This window comes from Vigna unguiculata, chromosome 1 (genome assembly GCF_004118075.2).
Source record: "Vigna unguiculata cultivar IT97K-499-35 chromosome 1, ASM411807v1, whole genome shotgun sequence".
In the NCBI taxonomy this organism is placed as follows: Eukaryota; Viridiplantae; Streptophyta; class Magnoliopsida; order Fabales; family Fabaceae; genus Vigna; species Vigna unguiculata.
In genome coordinates this window covers 37,931,329-37,951,832 of record NC_040279.1, presented here as the reverse complement: position 1 = coordinate 37,951,832, position 20,504 = coordinate 37,931,329, and the positions used below count along the sequence as shown (strand labels likewise).

At 27.6% G+C, this 20,504-nt stretch overlaps 1 protein-coding gene across 1 annotated transcript; it reads right to left on the bottom strand.

The window, feature by feature from the left end:
• Positions 1-2,687: 2,687 nt before the first annotated feature.
• On the bottom strand, positions 2,688-4,444 carry LOC114175525 (transcription factor MYB61-like). Its single transcript, XM_028060284.1, has 3 exons — positions 4,261-4,444; positions 4,044-4,173; positions 2,688-3,895 (listed from the first exon to the last, which is right to left on the bottom strand). Exons 1-3 carry the CDS (start codon positions 4,391-4,393, stop codon positions 2,926-2,928), a joined length of 1,233 nt encoding a protein of 410 aa, XP_027916085.1. The 5' UTR covers positions 4,394-4,444; the 3' UTR covers positions 2,688-2,925.
• Positions 4,445-20,504: the final 16,060 nt, after the last annotated feature.

The following is a 20,504-nucleotide window of genomic DNA, read 5'->3' as shown; positions in this document are numbered from 1 at the left end:
AACTTGTGAACTAACTTATTCTATATAACAATAACTTTATTTATACATCAAATTATTACATTTATAAAAAAGATTAATCATTAATATAATTAATGTTAAAAAAATATAAGTGTATCTAAAAAAACATAAACATATTTTAAACACCCAAAAAAGCTACAATACATTTACAATATGAGTTGCATCAAATGACAAGTGGTCTATCAAACTAAACTAGACCAAACTACTTGTTTTTCCACCTTATTTACAATTGTCATTGTACCAAAATTGTTTTGGTGGTCCAACAAAACCTAAGGAATAAGTACTCAAAAGTAGTGTTGAATCGCACATCGGTAGGATGAATCTTTTGCCTCAATTTATTCTTATGCAAAAGAGTTGATGATGTCTTCTGAATATCACTCCAAAAATCTCTTCTTTCCTTTACACTAGTGCATGAGAGCTATTTTCAACGAAGATAATATTACTGTTACAACCTTGAATCTTTTAAAAAAATATTGTATGAGTGAAATTTTATTCATGCTCATTGTTACTCTTTTTCTTCGTGTCCTGTATCTGATTATAGTTGCAAGCAAATATTATCATTCTAGTACCAAAGTACTAAACAATGGTGTAGTTATTAAAGTATGGTAGTGAAAATACATGCTTCAAAGATTTGATATTTAAGTGTATCCGTTATAGTGATCATTTTATGTCATGACTAGTACAAGATCAAACATAAACAATGGAATCAATAAGTAGATTCATGACAAATCTAAGTGGAGATATTAGAATAATGATAAGAAAATCCTTAAATGTGTCAAATGAATTTCATATGTTTTCTAGCCTTTTAAAATATTAGAATTTGTTGCTAAGAGCTATGTTAATTTATATTTTGCAAGTAATCTTTATAAAATAAGATGCATTGATGGCTATGTGTTTACACTTGAAGGAGGTACAATAAATTAGTTATCAAAGCTACACGATGTTTTGTCTACTATCAAAGCTTAGAACATCAAAACTATCTAAGTTGTTTGAAATCAAAGATTAGTAGAAAAACTCGGACATTAACCTTAGATGAGTATTGTATATTGTGACACTCAGTTTCCTGCACGATAGAAGGAATCTTACCTTTAATTTCAAAACAGAACACATAGTTATACAATATCAATTTGTTGAAGAGGCACTAGAGGAAAAAAGTGTAAAATGCAAAAAGATACATACTAAAACAATTCAATAGATTTTATGACGAAGTCAATTAACACTTAAAAGGTGTGTGCGCCTCGACATTTCGAATGTGAAAAGAATGAAAGTTATTTAAATTAATTTCAATTTGAACGTTGATGATAGATTTGGATTTGCTTTATCCACACTGAAACAAGTTTTAGCAATTATTTGAAATTATGTTTTGATAATGAAAATTGGATCCTTCCGTATTGTGGGGTTATATATGTTTTTTCATATATGTGTTAGTTATAGTCATAATCATCGAGAAATTCTAATTTTGTATATATGACATTAGTCTTATAAATATAAGATATTTGACATCAGATTTACACCAAAATGTTATGACAATGGTATTATGGGTCTTTATTCTTATATAGTATTTAACTTTATTTATTCTATCAAATGTGGAACTTTTTTGACTCATACTTAAACTATTCCCAACAAATTGAGAGACAAACAAATAAATGAAATAACTTGTGGAAATTTGTGGATTATGAAATCTTGAGAAACCCTCAATAATTAAAGTATGGTTGCAATAGATATTTTACACGCCAGGTGAATTGGCACACGAAAGCCAAGGAGACATTGATGTTGCCACCTGTGGCGGGGATGTGGTTAGCCACAAACCAGTTTTGCAGAAACTGGCTTGGAATTATGTAGTAGCGGTTCTAGGAACTACAAGTTACTCACTTGCAAAACAAAAGGTTGTTTTGAGATAATGTTTTCAAGAGTGTTCAAAGGGCTAGAAGACATTGCACACATATAAGGTGCTCCTTCACTTAGCTGTCCATGTCTCATCGTACGGACCGTAACCAAGTGAGCAACTTTCAACTTCAATTCATTGCATTAGTGGTGCCACTTTATTACTACTTACACGCACATGATCCTGTTATAGTCTTCCCTTGCGTCAATAACTTGTGAAAGGGAGAACCCAACAAGGTCTCAAGAAATCAATTAAAAGTAAGCAAAATGCTCGCAAATGTCAAAGGTTATCCTGGGGCATCTTTTTCTACATTTAATCTTTGCTCCTGTCCCTTTCTTGCTCATGAGTGAAGGAAATTATTCACTTATATAGTTTTATAGGGAGAACAGCTCTAGCCGCCTCCTTGTGCCGGTAAAATTAAAATTTTCTTAGATGGGAAAGTCTCGAGCTTAGGCTATTATTTATGGAAGTGAGATAAAATAGTGGTCCTTCTTGTGTAAAGAAAATGATGGGTAACACTTAGAATATTGGATAGGGTAAAGTTCTTGCTGCACAGGTTTGGTGTCATTTTTAGTACTCTAAAAGATGGTGTGGTGTGGTTAGAGAAGAATAGGAGATGGTATGGGGTGAGATAAAAGAGATTCGGTAAATTGTGTGTAAGCAAAGTAACTAAAAGTGAGTCCCGTTGAAAAATAAAGTGATACTTCCCGTGCAGTAGTGAACATTTGTGATGGCATAGATATGGAAATTAATGCAGCATTGCATTGCAGTCAAAAGAAAGAAAGAACAAAGCAGAGCAATCCTTATTATTCTGCAATTATATTCCACCCAAACAGGAGAAGGTAAAAAGACAGATGAGTTGGCTCACAATAAAAATTACCAAAATGAAATGTTTTTGTGACGGACCTGGCTTATATACATGAGCAAAATTAATCTGTTGTTTCACACACCTGTACTGAGAACATAAATAAATCCCTTGGAACCCCTTCTAAAATTTTTCATTATATCAAATCCTGATGCTATTATATATGTCCAAAGGCTGCTGTTAGCTTTTGGATGTCCTTGGAAAAGATGGTAGAAGTTTGTGACTGGTGTTGCTCCTTGGAACCAGAAATTATGGACCCTAAAGTGTTATCAGGTACCAAATGTGTGGCTGGCCTAGTTTGGTTGCACAATGATTCAGGAGCTGCCAGCATCAACATTGGGTTGTGGAGGTACTCAGACCACTTGGCTTCTTCTGTCAGTCCCCACGAAGAAAGAACACTGTTCTTGCTACTTGTGAACTCTCTGCTGCCATCACTTGTGTTGCTGCCATTGCTGTTGTTGGAGGCACTGGGTTCCCTGTAATTGGGTCCATTCAGAGCAAAAGAAGGTGCTGAAATATCTTCTGGAGGGACGGCAAGTGATGGCTTGTAGCAAAAAGAAGTGCTAGGGAGAAATGAGGCTGTTGTAGGTGGAAGAATGGACATAACATCGGAAGTAAACTCAGAGTTTATATCAATGGGTCTTGCAGTTGGACTGAACCAATGGCTGGAGTCTGAATTGGTTGGGAAGTCTGAATTGGTTGGGAGAGTATCAGTCATCTGAAGAGGGTAATTTCCCATCAAATCTGAGGGTTGGCAAGTAGTGGTGTAGCTGTCTAGGAACAAGTCTTTGTTGGAACAATTGGTTATCAAGTTGGTGTCGTTTTTGGTCTTAATCTTAGAGCTGCAGGAACCTTCCATCTCATAGGCTTTGGGGGCAATCGAAGATGCTCTCTGCTCATAGGACCCTTCATCTGACTTGAAGCTCTCAGAATTCAAGAGGTTCAATTCATTGGAAAATTCTTGGCTCCTTGTTTTGTCCTCCTCACCATTCTCAACCTCTGACAGTGGCTTATGTGTCACAGGGTTTATACCTCTTTGCTTCAGTTTCTTCTTTAGGCAAGAATTCCACAGATTCTTTATTTCATTGTCAGTCCTCCCAGGCAATTGTGCTGCAATTTGAGACCATCTGAGAAAAGAAAGAATGTCCATGTCAACATATCCAGGATGGAAGAGTTTTCTTTATTTTTTATGGCTAAGTATGATTGGGCAAGAGCCAGAGACTAAACGTGAAGAAAACGGAAGAGTTTAATCATGAAAAGAAGGAATGGATTTACCTGTTCCCTAACACTGCATGAAGTTCAATGATAAGGTTTTCCTCCTCTTGTGAAAATGTACCTCTCTTCAAATCAGGCCTCAGATAATTGATCCAGCGAAGCCTGCAGCTCTTGCCGCACCTATGCAAACCTGCCAATAAACGACATTGACAGGAAAATTTACAAAAAATTCTTCCCTTGATTTTTCGGTAGATGAGGTGGTAGAGTGTTGGAGTACCTGCTTGCTTAGGAACCGAGCTCCAACAACCATGACCGTACTTAGTAATATGCCTCAGAAGTTTTTCATCCTCCTCTGGTGACCACAGACCCTTCCTAAGTTTCTGCTTGTAACAGCAGGAATGTCTTCCCATTTGTAGTTTTTGGTAGCTTCTCACCCCACAACACTGAGGGGTGAACCTTTCCAATTAACTGATGGGTTCTTGAATTGAACTTGTGTGTAGGTGTAGGTGAAATGTCAGCAGGAGTGGCACTGAGCCAGACTGTGATAGGGAGAATATGAGAGCGAGAGAGATTATGTGAATTGAAGACAGGAAAATGAAGTGGCAGCTAAGAAAAGGAGTTGAATTAATATAAGAGGAAGGTCCCAAAGAGATGTCATAATCAGTACTCACTACTGCTAAGGTTCCTTCTATTTCTTTCTTTTTTCTCTTAAAAGTATGTGTACGTATTGAGATGGATTTGGAGCCAGGGAAGCTTCATTTTAGCTCCATGATAAAATCAGAAAAATGGGGTTAAGAAACAGTACTGTGGCATACGACTATATCTCAAGCATCAATACATGTACCAGATGTTTAATATCTAAATCAGTGTATAGAAAAATGAAAGAGTTATCTGCTTAAGAAAACATTAATATTTGAAAAAATAGTTTTTAACTTTGAATTAAAGTAATTTGGGCTTACCCAGAAAAACAGTATAAGATGTCATATCGGTAGTATGACTTGTGAATGTTGATGTCTCTTTTAGGAAGGTGGGGCAATTTCAGTGGTAGTATTATGAAGGTAAAGAGTTATCTTACTACAATTCATGCTTGTACATGAAGCATGAAAATGGATATACTCCAAGAGTTATAGGAGGAAGGAAAGAAATAAGAACAAGTTACAATACAACTTCTCTTGGTACATAATACAAACAGTTGGAGTGTTGACTAATCCTATAAGGTAGCACCATTACGGACCCCCTACATACATAAGAAAAAAAAAATTGCAGTTGTATGTTCACCACATATGCAATTTTTCTTTGAACAAATCATATGAGAGTGCTTAGCTTTTCTTCTCTAATTAACTGCCAAAAATGTATTTAAACTATTAAATATATATATTAATATTGACCAGTCGCATCGGGTCATTAAATATTAAATAAGTATTACATTACTTTTTATATTCAAAATCTAATTATACAACTGTCATAAAAGGTATTCATCACTTATTGGAACATAATTGTCATGTTAATGATACTTATTGTTTATTAGAAAATTAAAAAAAAATGTATTAAATAAAATGATTTTTGTAAGACTTTTTATAAAGTATTTAAAGGTTAATATTGTTTAAGGCATGATATTCAAAGCATAAACTTCATATGTTCTGTAAAAAAAAATGGTCTGCCCCATTTGATAAGCAATTATATATGAAATATATTCTGGTTCAATTAAATTATTAATTTTGAATAATCAAAAGGTAAAAAGAAAACAAAAAAGAGAAAGAACAAAGCACGATAACGATGATACTTTAGGTTGGTTCCATCATATACACATACAAAAATACAGAAAAGCAGGTATATTTATATTTTATGAAACTAAAGCACAACAGCTTCATTCTCCATGTTCTGTTCTGTTCTTTCTTTTTCTTTATAGCTTACCATTCGTGCTTTCTGCACCTTTTTCTATTATGTGTATCCTTACACAGAAACTCAGGTGGATAAGAATTAAGAAGCTTCTGCATATAATTAAAAAATGGAAAAGAATATTCTGCAACTCAACGCTAGCTCATCTACAAACTCATCAACAACATCATATGTTTTGTATTCAAAAAAAACATGTATAGGATTAAAAAAAAAAAACAAAGGAAAGAGAAGCATTCTGAATTATTGCATATCATTAACTGTCGAATCTGCGGCCCACATCGAAATGCAGAAGCTCTAAGAATCACAAATAAAATATCAAAATATGGGATCATTACGCAACATCGATCTGTTGCAAACAATTTTATATAAATTAATCATCATTATGATTAGGGTTCTTCCTTATTTTAAGCATTTAAGGAAAATTTTTACAATGCAGTTGCTATAACTAGAAATTGAACTTCCCCTCATTGCTGCATCTGGATTTCTTGCTTTTGTTTGGATGTCAATACTGTGGTCCCAAAATTTCAACTCACTGCAATTTACATTATTTTTTTTATTCTGATAGAAGTCTTGTTCACTAATTAAGTATTATGAAAATGTTGGTTGATTAACAATGATTTGATTTTATAAAAAAAATATATTTTAACACTTTCCCTTTATTTAATAATAATGATTCAACATCATTAAGTACTGTCGATACAATTAAAAAGAAAAAAGAGAAGCAATGGTACCGTGGCTGCACAAGAAGCACCGATAAGTACCTTCTTCGATGAATTAATTATTTTAGGATTAAATATGTTTTTACTTATAAATCTTAAATCAATCTCTTATATATGGAAATATATTTAGTTTTTTAAATCAAAATTTTGTAAATTTATTTGATATTTTAAACGCGTTTCTTAATTAATATTGAAATAAAAATGTGAATGTATCAAGCAATGTAAATAAATTAAAATATTATAATGAAATGTATTTGAAACGTCAATTAAATTTAATAAAATTTGGTTAAAAAGACTAAATCCATGTATTTACAGAATTAAAAAATTAAATTGATTCAAAGTTTATGAAAAAAACTAATTTCAATTTTTATTAAAAATTAAAGTACAAAAAACATATTTAATCCTTAGTTTTATACATACTATAACTTTATTTATCGTAAGTGTGTGTAAGTAAATATTGATGGGTACTGGTTCTTATCAAAATTTTCTTTAAACTTTTTTATGAAAGGAAAACCTAGTTCTTTGTCACATGTTTCATTTTATTTTATTTTGTATTGCAAAGGAACTATTCGAAAATCCAAAGTGGTCTGTTACCTTATCTTCTGTCAAATAAAGCTCTTGAATAACTTTATGTATTCCCTCCAAAATATCAAACCCTCTCCACTGTCATTTCTTCCAATTTTTTTACCAATTAGCTGTATTTTTCGGAACAAAAATTTGAATTTTGGTTAAAGAAATGGTTGTATGATCATAATATTTATCGCAACTGACATGGAAATACATAAGAAACATGGTAATATAATTGAATTTTGGGAGTTGGACATCTATGGTGCAACTGATTTAGGAATTTAGGATTTATTCACAAATATTAATTTCTCAAAATGGATTTAATTAAAACCTTTGAGTGATGTTTTAGTTATATTTTGCTACAATTTTTAATTCTTATTTTTTTTTTTTAATTTGTTAAGAAGAAAATATGTCAAAACAATTAATTATCTTTTCTTTGTAGTTTTTCTTTCTTAAGAGATGATTTTTACTCAAACAAATTTCCTTTTTATCTAATGATTTTTTTTTCTCTTAAATGACTCATTCTCATTCAAACGAGATTTTTTTTCTTATTTAGAGAAGATAAGTCGTTCAAGCTAGAGTATTTCACTCAAACAACATTATATGATATGTTGATGATGTGATTCATAATTATGATGTTTATTATTGAAAAAGAATTTGCAACATATATGGATGATGTTATGAGTAATAACCAATGTGTTAAACATACATGTTTTTGTAGTTATAATGAGTTATCGACAAATCAAGTTATGATATGGGATAATATAACATATTCCATAGATACATTGAGTCATATAAATGATGGTCATATGATGAAATTCAATGGAGGTTTCTGACCCTAAATTGAATGTCGAAGAGTCACTAAAGCTCAACAAGATATGTACATGACCACATTGTCCTCAGATATTGCTAGATGAAATCTATATTATGATGCATGTTAGTTTTTACGTTCAAACTTAATATAAAGATTTGAAAATATGTTTATTATTATTATTATATATTTTGTATGGATAACATGTCTATAATCGATAGGGATTTATTATAAAATTCTTTATAATAATATGTTACTTCACTTTTGTTTATTTATCAAATTTGGCTATCATAATATTAGAGATTGATGTAGGGATAGCAACGCATCGGGTCGGACACGGATAGTACCTATATGTAACTTTATCTGTAAAAAAATAAAATCACTTGTTATTTGTTTGTTTACTCGTCACGTATCTGTTTAAAAAATACTTGCAGATTTTGTTGAACCCGTGGGTACCCGTGGATACCCGCATACCCACAAATATAAAAAAAAAATTATATTTTTTTAATAAAATTTAAATAAAGTTATAAAAAAAATATAAATTAAATTAAATTTTAATTTTAATTTTAGTTAAAATTAACCTAATAAAATATAATTTTAATTAAATTTAACTTAATAAAATATAATTAAATTTTAATTTTAATTTTTTGCAAATGACGGATACATGCGGGTACGGGTAGTATGATACTCACATTCGATCCGATCCGATTCGTTTATAAACGAATATTAAAAATATCTACAGGTGCTAATTATGTGCTGCAAATTTTATCAATGGATACCAACGCGAGTATTTTTACCATTCCTAGATGGTAGTAGTATATGATTACACAATTTTTAAAATTGGTCAAAAATTTTACATAATTCAAATATATATATATATATATATATATATATATATATATATATATATATATATATATATTAGAGAGTGTATAATATAGATTGGCTATCCCGTGGTTATTTACTAAAGTTTAATTGAGTAATATGACAAAGAAAAATATAGAAGCCTACTATAAGAACGAATACCACAACTCATCGGCCTAAATCTCATCTTTTAATATAAAAAATGATAAGAAATTAACGAAGAATTGATTTGAGTATTATCACCATATACGAGCTTAAATAGTTGTGTTATTGAGGTACAAATCACTTTTAAGTTTTTGTGCAATTTTATTTAAATTATACTTTTTTATTTAAGGATGTATTAATACTTTATGCGTAATAATATATATATATATATATATATATATATATATATATATGGATGTAAGTAATTTGTATGTAATTTATATATTTTATTAAGTTTAAAATTGTGGTGTTTCGTAATTAACGTTTCATAAGATATGTTTTTAAAATTATTGGTAAAAATTTAAATTATAATAAGATTGAATAATTTTAATTTTGTATAGTATGGGTCGGATGCATATTGACAAATAAGCTGCATTTTCACGAACAAAACAAAAATTCAAAAATTAAAGATGTAAGTGTTGATAAGATTTCACAATATTTTCTAATATAAGTGCGTAGCGTAGGATAAAGACAAAAAGGCAATGATAGTATACTAGTCAGTTGATATTTCAAATTTCTGTAGTTATTAAAAAGAACTTCAGTACATAATTGGTATTTAATATATCTCAAACTTTCAATATCTTATGGTCATTGAAAAACCATGTCTAAATTGGATATTTTTTTTTTTAGAAGAAAAGTATATCTAAAAAACAATGTGACATGTATCACGTGATGCTAATTATGAATGGTGATATTAATTTTATCTAGGCTGTAATTGGAAAAAATAATTCATAATTTAATTGAAATTTTAACACTTTCTTTGTTAAAGTTAAAGTTAAAATTTATGAAATTAACTTGTTTTAAAGTGTATCATAAAATTAGCTGTTAAAAATGAATTGGTACTAAAGAAAAAAAAGACATGAAAATTATATTTCTATTTTCATTTCATGGAAAATTTAACTATTGTAGTTTATCAATTATTACTATTTTTGTTTGAAGATTAAATATTTTATTAATTATTAACTAACAGTGGAATATTATAAAAGACAATTTGATTAAAATAAAAATGAAAAATGACAATAAACCTGAAACTCTAAGTTGAAATGTTTTAAAGTTGCAGTGGAATGAATTATGTTCCCATGAAGATATTGTAATTAAAATGGGTATAGCAGCCACAAAAAGAAGGAGATATCACAGAAAAACTGATAAAAAAAATTGAGTGGTTGAATTTATGAGATGGCTCTAAACATGTCCTTGCATCTCCATCATAGATGATAAGGATTGATGGTAGGTGTTCTTCTTCCTGGGCCCTAAATTGTCCTAAACTTTCTCACTCCGATTATTGAACCATTCCTTTATCATTGTACCTCCACAAAATTATGTCACTATTGGAATCTTTCATCAATTGCAGATTCAATATTATATATATATATATATATATATATATATATATATATATATATATATATATATATATATATATATATATATATATAACCTCTTTAGTTACATCCATGAATTAGGGATGGCAACGTGCGGGGCGAGGACTGGTTTCATTATCCCATACCCATTCCCGTAAAAAAAATTCATCCTCATCCCCATACCCAAACCTACGGGTATTAAACTTTTGTCCCATCCCCATCCCCACCGGGTAACGGGTATAATCTCGTACCCATACCCGTACCGTTTACTTACTACTTTAATATTAATTTTAACTAATTTTTATAAAATAATAAAAATTACGGTAAAGGAAACATAATATTATCAAATATTCAATATTAGGAGTATGGTTGTTTCTTTGATATCAAATACTTTGAAATAAATTATAATTGTTTACATTTTAGATTAGAATACCAAATAAAATTTAATGAGAACACAAACATTTATTAAATTTGCAAACATTAATGAAACCTAGTTGATAAACTTTAAAAATATTTTTTAAACTATAAAAGGAAAAAATATTTTTAAAAAAATATAAAAGGAAAAAAATATTTAAATTAAAATATATTTTAAATGTTTGTTTACTTCAATTTTTTAAATTATAATGAATCTATATTTTATACACTAATAAAAGTTATAATACATCACTTGATCAAAATGATGCAAAGAACAAATAATAAACATAATAATAAATTTTAACATAGATCTTGTATCTTTTGAACCACAATATATGTTGGATGGTGGTAAAAAAATATTCATGGCAATTACATTAAATTTTTATATTATAGTAAATAAAAATTATTTATACAATTATATTGAAAAAATTAAAGTATGATTGTAATGAGTTAAAAAATAAAAAATAATTAGATAAAATTTATCAAAATAGTATTCTACATGATGAAAATAAACAAAAAATAAAAATATTAAGAAATTATCAAATGTGTGTCTTATAAACAATTTGGAGACTATTGGAAGGAATCACACAAAAAGAAACAAATATATAATTAAGGGTATGATAAGATGAAAAATATCTTAGAGATCTAAGAAAACTTTTCAAATATCAACATATATACTCAATGGTTGATAAAGAAATGACGCAAAGAACAAATAATAAACATAATAAAATTTTATCATAGATCTTGTATCTTTTAAACTCCAATATATGTTGGATGGTGATAAAAAATATTCATGACAATTACATTAAATTTTTATATTGTAGTAAATAAAAATTATTTATACAATTATAGTGAAAAACTTAAAGTATGATTGTAATGAGTTAGAAAATAAAAAATAATTAGATAAAATTTATCGAAATAGTATTCTACATGATGAAAATAAACAAAAAAAAATATTAAAAAATTAACAAATGTGTGTCTTATAAACAATTTGGAGACTATTGGAAGGAATCACACAAAAGAAAACAAATATATAATTAAGGGTATGATAAGATGAAAAATATCTTAAAGATCTAAGAAAACTTTTCAAATATCAACATATATACTCAATGGTTGATAAAAAAAATGACGCAAAGAACAAATAATAAACATAATAAAATTTTATCATAGATATTGTATCTTTTAAACTCCAATATATGTTGGATGGTGATAAAAAAATATTCATGACAATTACATTAAATTTTTATATTGTAGTAAATAAAAATTATTTATACAATTATAGTGAAAAAATTAAAGTATGATTGTAATGAGTTAGAAAATAAAAAATAATTAGATAAAAATTATCGAAATAGTATTCTACATGATGAAAATAAACAAAAATAAAAATATTAAAAAATTAACAAATGTGTGTCTTATAAACAATTTGGAGACTATTGGAAAGAATTGCACAAAGAAAAACAAATGTATAATTAAGGGTATGATAAGACGAAAAATATCTTAGAGATCTAAGAAAACTTTTCAAATATCAACATATATACTCAATGGTTGAAAATAACAAAAATTGTTTTAGCGAAATAAAAGAGTTATTGAAATGAAATAAAAATTAATAATAATAAGTAAAGATTTTTTTATATTACCAAGTAAATGAAATGTTTATGCTATTAAACACTTAAATTAAGAGTATTAAACATTCTCATGTGAAAGGAAAATATACAATAAATAAAAATATTAAAAAATAATAGAAATATTCAAATGTTAGACATAATTTTTTTTTAATTGACATACATCATTTTAACATAATTACATAAAGATTATGATAAGATAAAAAATATATTGGAGATGCGAATGAGTTTCATGACAAACCAAATATTTAGAAGAAATAAAAAATAAAAAAATATATAGGGTTACTTAATTAATTGTGAATATTTTAATAATTTAAACGATGATGGAAATATGGCGGGGACGGGTATTATGGCGGGGATATATTCATCCCCATCCCCATACCCAATTGAAAAAATTGGGGATTCCCCATACCCATACCCATACCCAGTCAATGCGGGGATTCCCCGTCAAAACGGGGACGGGTTCGAGCAATACCCACGGAAACGGATTTATTTGCCATATGTACCATGAATGGATGGAGTATGACTCCTTTCTACAATATCCTTAATTTCAAACCAGATCTTTAGTTTTTGTATTTGGACAATCCACATGGTTAGGAACAAGATCAACGTGTAAAAATCAATAAATTTATTATTTTAATATCTTGTGTCGGTGTTTTGATTTTTCGTAAGTTATTTTATGAAGTTTAGACTTCATAAATAATGATGAGTTTAAAGCATATACAAGTATTTTTTATATTTCGAAAAAGAATCATAGTTTATTATTATAAAATAATTGTAAACTTTTTGTGTTTTTTTTTTTTGTAACTCAATGTCCTTTCTTCTTAGAACTCATAAAATTAATTATCAAATAAATATAATACTAATTGAGAAGAATACGTGTTTGTTTTGAACAGAAAATTTAACAACCATTCAAAGTACAGAATGGTAGCAAGGCTACCGACAGGGGAAGTGAGATAATAAAATTGTACTTAAAAAAAGACTGGATTGATTTATTAATATATTTTTAGAGTTCATAATATTGATATTTCTCATTTTTTATTGAAAAATTATTTTCTGAAGGGTTAAATATGTTTTTGATCCTTTTACTTTCACTAAATTTTAAAATTAGTCCATTTCAAAATTTTGGACTAATTTAGTTTTTTATCTCTCGAAATACATAAATTTAGTCTTTTTAATTAAAATTTGATAGATTTATTTTATGTTTCGTACGCATCTCAGGATTTATTTGTATTTGAGTTGTTTATATTGTTTGACACACTTTTACTTTAATGTTAAGTCAAATACTATTATTAAACGCGCTTGAAATGTTAAATTTGATCAAAATGACTAAATCTACACATTTCAAAAGATGAAAAATTAAATTGATTTAAAATTTTGAAATGTACTAATTTTAAAATTTAGTGAAAGTAAAAAGATCAAAAACATATTTAACCCTTCAAAAATATATTTACCCCATTTCTGAAATATATCTTAGTTAATTAGAGCAATGCGTTATAATCTTTTGAAAAATAACAAAAGGATAGAAAAAAGATTCACTCTAAAATTAGGTTGTGTTTTGAAATCATAAAGAATATAATTGACTTATGAATAGAGATACTTTAACGTGCCTTGTACTTATTGAGTTCTTGGTGCACCCATTACCAGGCCTAATTTGTCAATTTCTGTGGACATGTTTGACTTTTACAACCCCTATCATTTCTTAAGCATTTATTGTTTTGTTGTTTAAATATCGAAATATTGACGATGTAAATGATATTACATAAACTACTTTTTTATCACTATGTTAATATAAGTTTGGAAAATATATATAAATCATAAATACTTTTGTATTGTCTTATATTTTCTTTGTCATATTTCCTTAATATTTTCCTTTTATGTGCTTGAGGTTTGCTTTGGAAAATAATTAGGTGTTAATATTATTTGATGATTCAAATAATTCTTTTAACATAAAAAGTTTACAGATTATGCTTATGGTTTTTAATGTTATTTTTTTTATTCTGATATTTTTTTTTATTTATGTTTAAGTTTCGATCGTTTATTAATGATTTTTAGAAGTAAATATACAGAAGTGACACGTGTATTGTTTTTAAAAATATTTGATTTAAAAAAAAAAGTACTACGAAAGTAATATCATTCTCTTCAATTAGGATAAGCATTTCCTACTTTACTGTATAATGAAAAAAATATATATATATAAAAAATTAGTACACTAACCGATATTTTTGCCGATAAAAAAGAAATTTACCTACCCGTGTTTATGTTCTTTTAAGTTTCACATTCAATGTCTTGATTTAGTGGCTAGAAAAGTAACAACTTGCTTTCTTTTGATAGGAGGAAATTGAATACATGTTTATCACGAAAACTTGTGTACCTTATAAAACCGACTAAGTTAGACTCCCTGAGAATATAATTTATTATGCACCATGTTTTTTTTTTACTTTTTTAACTATGTTCGTCACGCTATTTTCATTCACATTGCTCCATTTCTTTTCAATTTTACCTCCATGAAAAAGAAAACATGTGATGGAGAAAAAAATATGCAGTAATTTATACATAACATGGTTAAGAATTTAAAAAATTAGATAAACAAATCAATCAAGCTAAAATCACAAATTTCTTTCTCAGCCTTTCACAAAGAATCCCACTCACATTTTCTTTATTTATAAATTATAACATTTATTTGAACGTGAGTATTTCAAAATTTATAATTTAATGAAAGAATTTAAGATTTTTTGGTGTTGTAAATGTCAATAAAAACACAAATAAATTAAATTGTAAAATTTGTTATAAATGACAAAAGTAAATACTACACAAGAAAAATACTAATAAATTCAATGTTTCAGAAATTTTGAATTAAAAATAGTGTCAATTTTTTATATGAATTGACTAAAATCACACACACACACACACACACATATATATATATATATATATATATATATATATATATATATATATATATATATATATATATATAATTTAATCCTAACAAACCCCGTCCAAAAACCAATAAAATTAATTAGTAGTATTTGTCTTAGAGATCGGTTTAGACTATTGTGATAACAATACAACATCATAATCATAACAACAACAACGGTTTAAGTAAAGGTTAACATACACATGTGGGGAATATATCATATGAGAGAGACTCATCCTTGAGAGAAGATTTTTAGGAACAATTAAAGTGTGAGTTTAGTTCCACATTAACTGAAAATAAGAGCTAAATACCATATAAGAAAAAATACCCATAAATTCAATGTCTTGAGGTTTTAAGGTGGTGTCAATTCTTTATGTGGGTTAAATGAAGTCACATCATATATAATATAATCCTGATGAACCCATAAAAAATCCTTAAAATCTCATTCCTTAAAATCTCATCAAGAACCGAGTGATTTTAAGATACTTTGTTTTTACACTTAGTGTGTGTTAGCGATTTATCAATCACAATACAACTCAACAATTTATGTTATTATCGATGTGTTGCGCTTACTAGGTCATGCACTGTCTGGTGTTCACAAGTACCCTAGAGATCATGCTAAAATCTCATATAAGTGATCCCACTTGACACTCATATATATGTTATGTTATTTTATCATGCATATGCTGCAAATCATTTACCACCCATATGGGATATGAAAATGATTAAAAACTTTGTTTTAACTAAAATTCTTACACCACATAGATTTTTAATTATAAAGTTTAAATTTTCAATGTAATATCTAGCACTTTCACATATACCATAAAAATGAACATAATTGATTTGAAATCAACTTTTAATGGTATCAGAGTTAACAAATAACTAGTTTTTACACATATAAATCTTATTTATGAGATCTCTAATCATAAAAAATAGATTACAACCACTTATTTGTTTTCATGTTACTTCAATCTCATTTTCTTTATATTTTTTTGTTAAATATTGAAATTATATAAATAAATTGTCAATAGTTAAGGATAACATTGTATCATAATATAATTATATTTATTTTTCAATGCATATCTTATCGTACACGTGTTTTGCAAAAGTATTATATGTTTAACGGTTGATTGTACTTTTAATCTTCGAAATTTAATAAAATACAGTTTTAGCCCACAATTTTTTTTAAACAAATTAGCACTTATTTTTTAGAATAGAATTTCAGTTCCTCAAAATTTATATCTAAAACTTCATTTTGCAAGATATTGTGACCAATAAGTTAGTTCTTATTACAAAACTCGTTCATAGAAAAAAAAAATACACCCTTCTCTCTCAATATGTATGAAGTAGCTTTGGTAAAAAGAAAATCGTTATATATTTAATTTCCCTTAAAAATAAACTAAAATAAGTGCATAAATTACACTATTTTTTCAATATAAATAAATCTTTGACAAATACGAATAACTATTAAAGTGTCTATTAATGGTATTATGTCTATGTTTATAACTCGGCACAACTAACAACCAATTTGAATATCTTATTACTAATTTTATTATTTTAAAAAGCAAAATGATAATCTAAATCTTTGTTATTTATTACCTTATGTATGTGCACGTTGCAAGGATTGGCAAGAGGGAAGGAAGAATATATGGTCCAAAATTGTCAACATATTTAGTTAATTAATAAGGAGCATAAAAGAGAGAGATGTGGCAGCATCACCTTTTAATAGGCTCTATATGCATTTTTTAAAATCATTTACTAAATCACTATCTCATCGATACAATTTATGATTAATTTATTATATAAATTTTATTTTATAAATTATTTTTTATAAAAATTAAATTAGACTTAAAATAAACTTTTTAATATAATATCGTAATTATTTAGGACTCGTACAGTAAAATTTGGTATTTATTGTACATGTTACGGTATGAGAATTTGTATTTAAAATCTCTCGTCAACTAATTTTATAAAAATAAATAAACTTACAATTTCCTTACAAACCGACTTTTTTAGAGTTGAATTAAACTCAAATTACAACGCTTAATAAATCACCTCCTATTAACTCTATTTCATATTAATTTACTTTGGATTTTTAAATAAACAACATCATTCACAAAAAAAAAATGTGGCAACAATTTTCACAAACACACACAAAAACACTATTAATTAATTGATTAATTTATTTTCTTATAAATTTAACAATCATTCGAAATAGTCTAAGGTCAAGCACAAGTGTCGAAGAAATTATTAGGTATAATATTAGGTCATCACCTATTTCATGGTTCTAATAAACTTTTTTAAGTATATTGTATTTAAGGTATAAAGTTTAAGATAAAATAATTAACCATCTTTAGTTATGATAGTTAATTAAAATTTAGGATTTTTGTGTGTGTCAAATATACTGTTGCTTTTCCTTCAAATTATTGTGTGGTTTTTATAAACAGTATTAACTAAGCAATATTTCTCATATTAAATAAGTGGAAGTTGACAGAATGAATTGTAAAAGGAAAAAAACGTTTCTAGCCATGAAAAGTTAGGAGGCGTGAATTTGTAAAGAAAGTTTGAAAATCAATGCCAAAAAACACGGAAAATGAAGTAATTTGTAAACATTCTATTAAAAACACCGAGTCTTTCTTTCCAAATTGGATGGAAAACAAGTCCCTTTTCTACCCATGAAATTATAGAACTATAATTATTTCTTTTGCCTTATTTTTTGTCACTTACAAGATTTAAGCAATTTCATACACACCATTTTCCTTTCCTTTCACTTTTATTACATACTTAATATCTTTCTTTTCTCTCATTTGTTTTATGCCAAACAACTTAAAAGGTCATTTCCCTTTCTATTATTTTATTCTGTTCTCTTTCTCTGACGAACAACACACGCCCCAAAAAAAATCCCTATTCGAAGGTAGACATTGAATCTAGAACTAGGGTTCCTCATCATGAAAATCATGTGTTGTGCCAAATATGGTCCCTGTCTTGCTCCATATATAATTAGGGTCACCCTTCAGCCAGAGGCAATATAATGCCAAAAAGGGAAACACTACTTTCACATAAATAACTGTTGGGGAAACTAGATCCCCAAATAACTGGTAACTACCGGTGTCAATTCAACAATAGGTTGCTCAATTAATTAAAGAGAGACACCTTCATTACTTGGCCTATATATTTATTTATATTCCTTCTCCCTGTACTTCTTTATTATAATTTTCAACTAATGTAGATTTAAAGAGGGAGTTTCACTGGAGAGATACAATAGCAATGAAACTTGAGTCCAACCATATAAAATATTGATATCATTCTCAACCCAAAACCAAACATTCTTAACCATGAGTACCCCCTTCTCGTACCACCATTACGCTTACCTAGAACCCTTATCAGGAAAACTTTCGATACAGGGACCTGCACTCATTTGAGCCGGTTTTAATCATCGGCTTTGATACCACTTGTTAGGTTTATAGAGGGGGTTTCACTGAGGAAATACAACACTAATGAGACTTGAATCCAACCACATAAGATATTGACACCATTCTCAACCAAAAACCTTAAGACAATGTGTTTATGAGTCTTTATTCTTATATAATGCTCTACATTCTCATTTATAGTCAATGTAAAACTTAGACTTACACTTAAATTTTTAACGATAATACGAAGCATATCGACTTTAATTATTCCAATGCCCACGACTGAAAAACCAGATAAAACTAGAACGGTATTTGAATTGTTCAATGGAAATGAAAATGAAAGTGATAATTGGTCATATGATATAATTCGAAAAGTGTATTTTTGTATGTGTTATTACATGGTGTTGACACGCTTATAAAACATGTGGAGTGAGAATGATGAACGTGAAATTTTATTAAAAATGTGTTTGTTGTAAATTAGTCCTAATTAAAAATAATTTTTATCTTCTTAAGTAGCATGGAAAGTTGATATAAGGTAATGTGAGGATGTTGATGAGGAATTGACTTAGAAATGTGCAATGTGATGTCTTCCATTTTGAAAAGAGTATAAGGGAAGGCACAGAAGAAATAGAAACAAAACATTGAATTATTGTAGTTTATTTTAGATGGGACATAACTTAGCTCATGCAGGACCCAATGCTTTTAAAGCACACATTATTATACACACTTTTGCCAAAATAATCACCAAGAACGACTTTAGAGAATGATGATAAGCGTGTAATTAATTTATGAAGGATATTCTATAACAGTTATAAGTATAACGTGCTGCGTGTTTATTGGCACACAAATTTCGTTTTCTTTTGTAACGTAAAACAATAATTCTCTACTCTCATGTTGGTTATATTTCACTCACATCCCATTCAAATTAGGATGATAAATAGACGGTCTTTATTAGTATTTTTTTATTTTTTTTATCATATAAAATATTTTTTTTTTTAATTTTATTATCGTAATTATATAAATATAATATAATAATTTAATATTATTGTCATAAAATTAAAAAAAATTAAAAAAAATGAAAAATTTATATTTAAATTTGAATTGTTACTAGTTTTTTTTAAGTGTATGATTTCATTTAAATAGTGTGTTATAAATTTTATTAGTATATAAAAATATTTTATTATAATTTAAAGAAAAAAAGTAAATATTTGAAATATTTTTTAACTTGATTTTTTTTATAATTTTTAAAATATTTTTTTAAACTTTATTAACATTTTCATAATAGATATTTTGATTGTTATAAAATTTTATTTACTTGTAATGGAGTAAAATATTTATAATTATTTTACTTTTATTAGATTGTTATTTGACACACAGACGTAAAAGATATATAACTATCATTTATTTCTAAATATTAAATATGGGTCACGAGACATTTAGAACATCCATTTTCAAAGAAATCGTCACATATACCATTTGGATACGAAATCAGTATACCCTGATGATAACTATGAATCCATATTATTACTGAACTGTTTGTTTTATATTTCAGAAATTCAATTGATTTTTTTTCCATAAGTTTAAAATTGACTTTTATATTTGTTTTAATTGATTTGTTTGGTGTGGATTTTTCTTGATCGTAAATAAACGTTCCTTTGCTAAATGAAGTTTGAAGTGGGAGGAAGTTAATCTTAATATCAATCATTAAAATTGGGTAGCGTTTGGCTCTT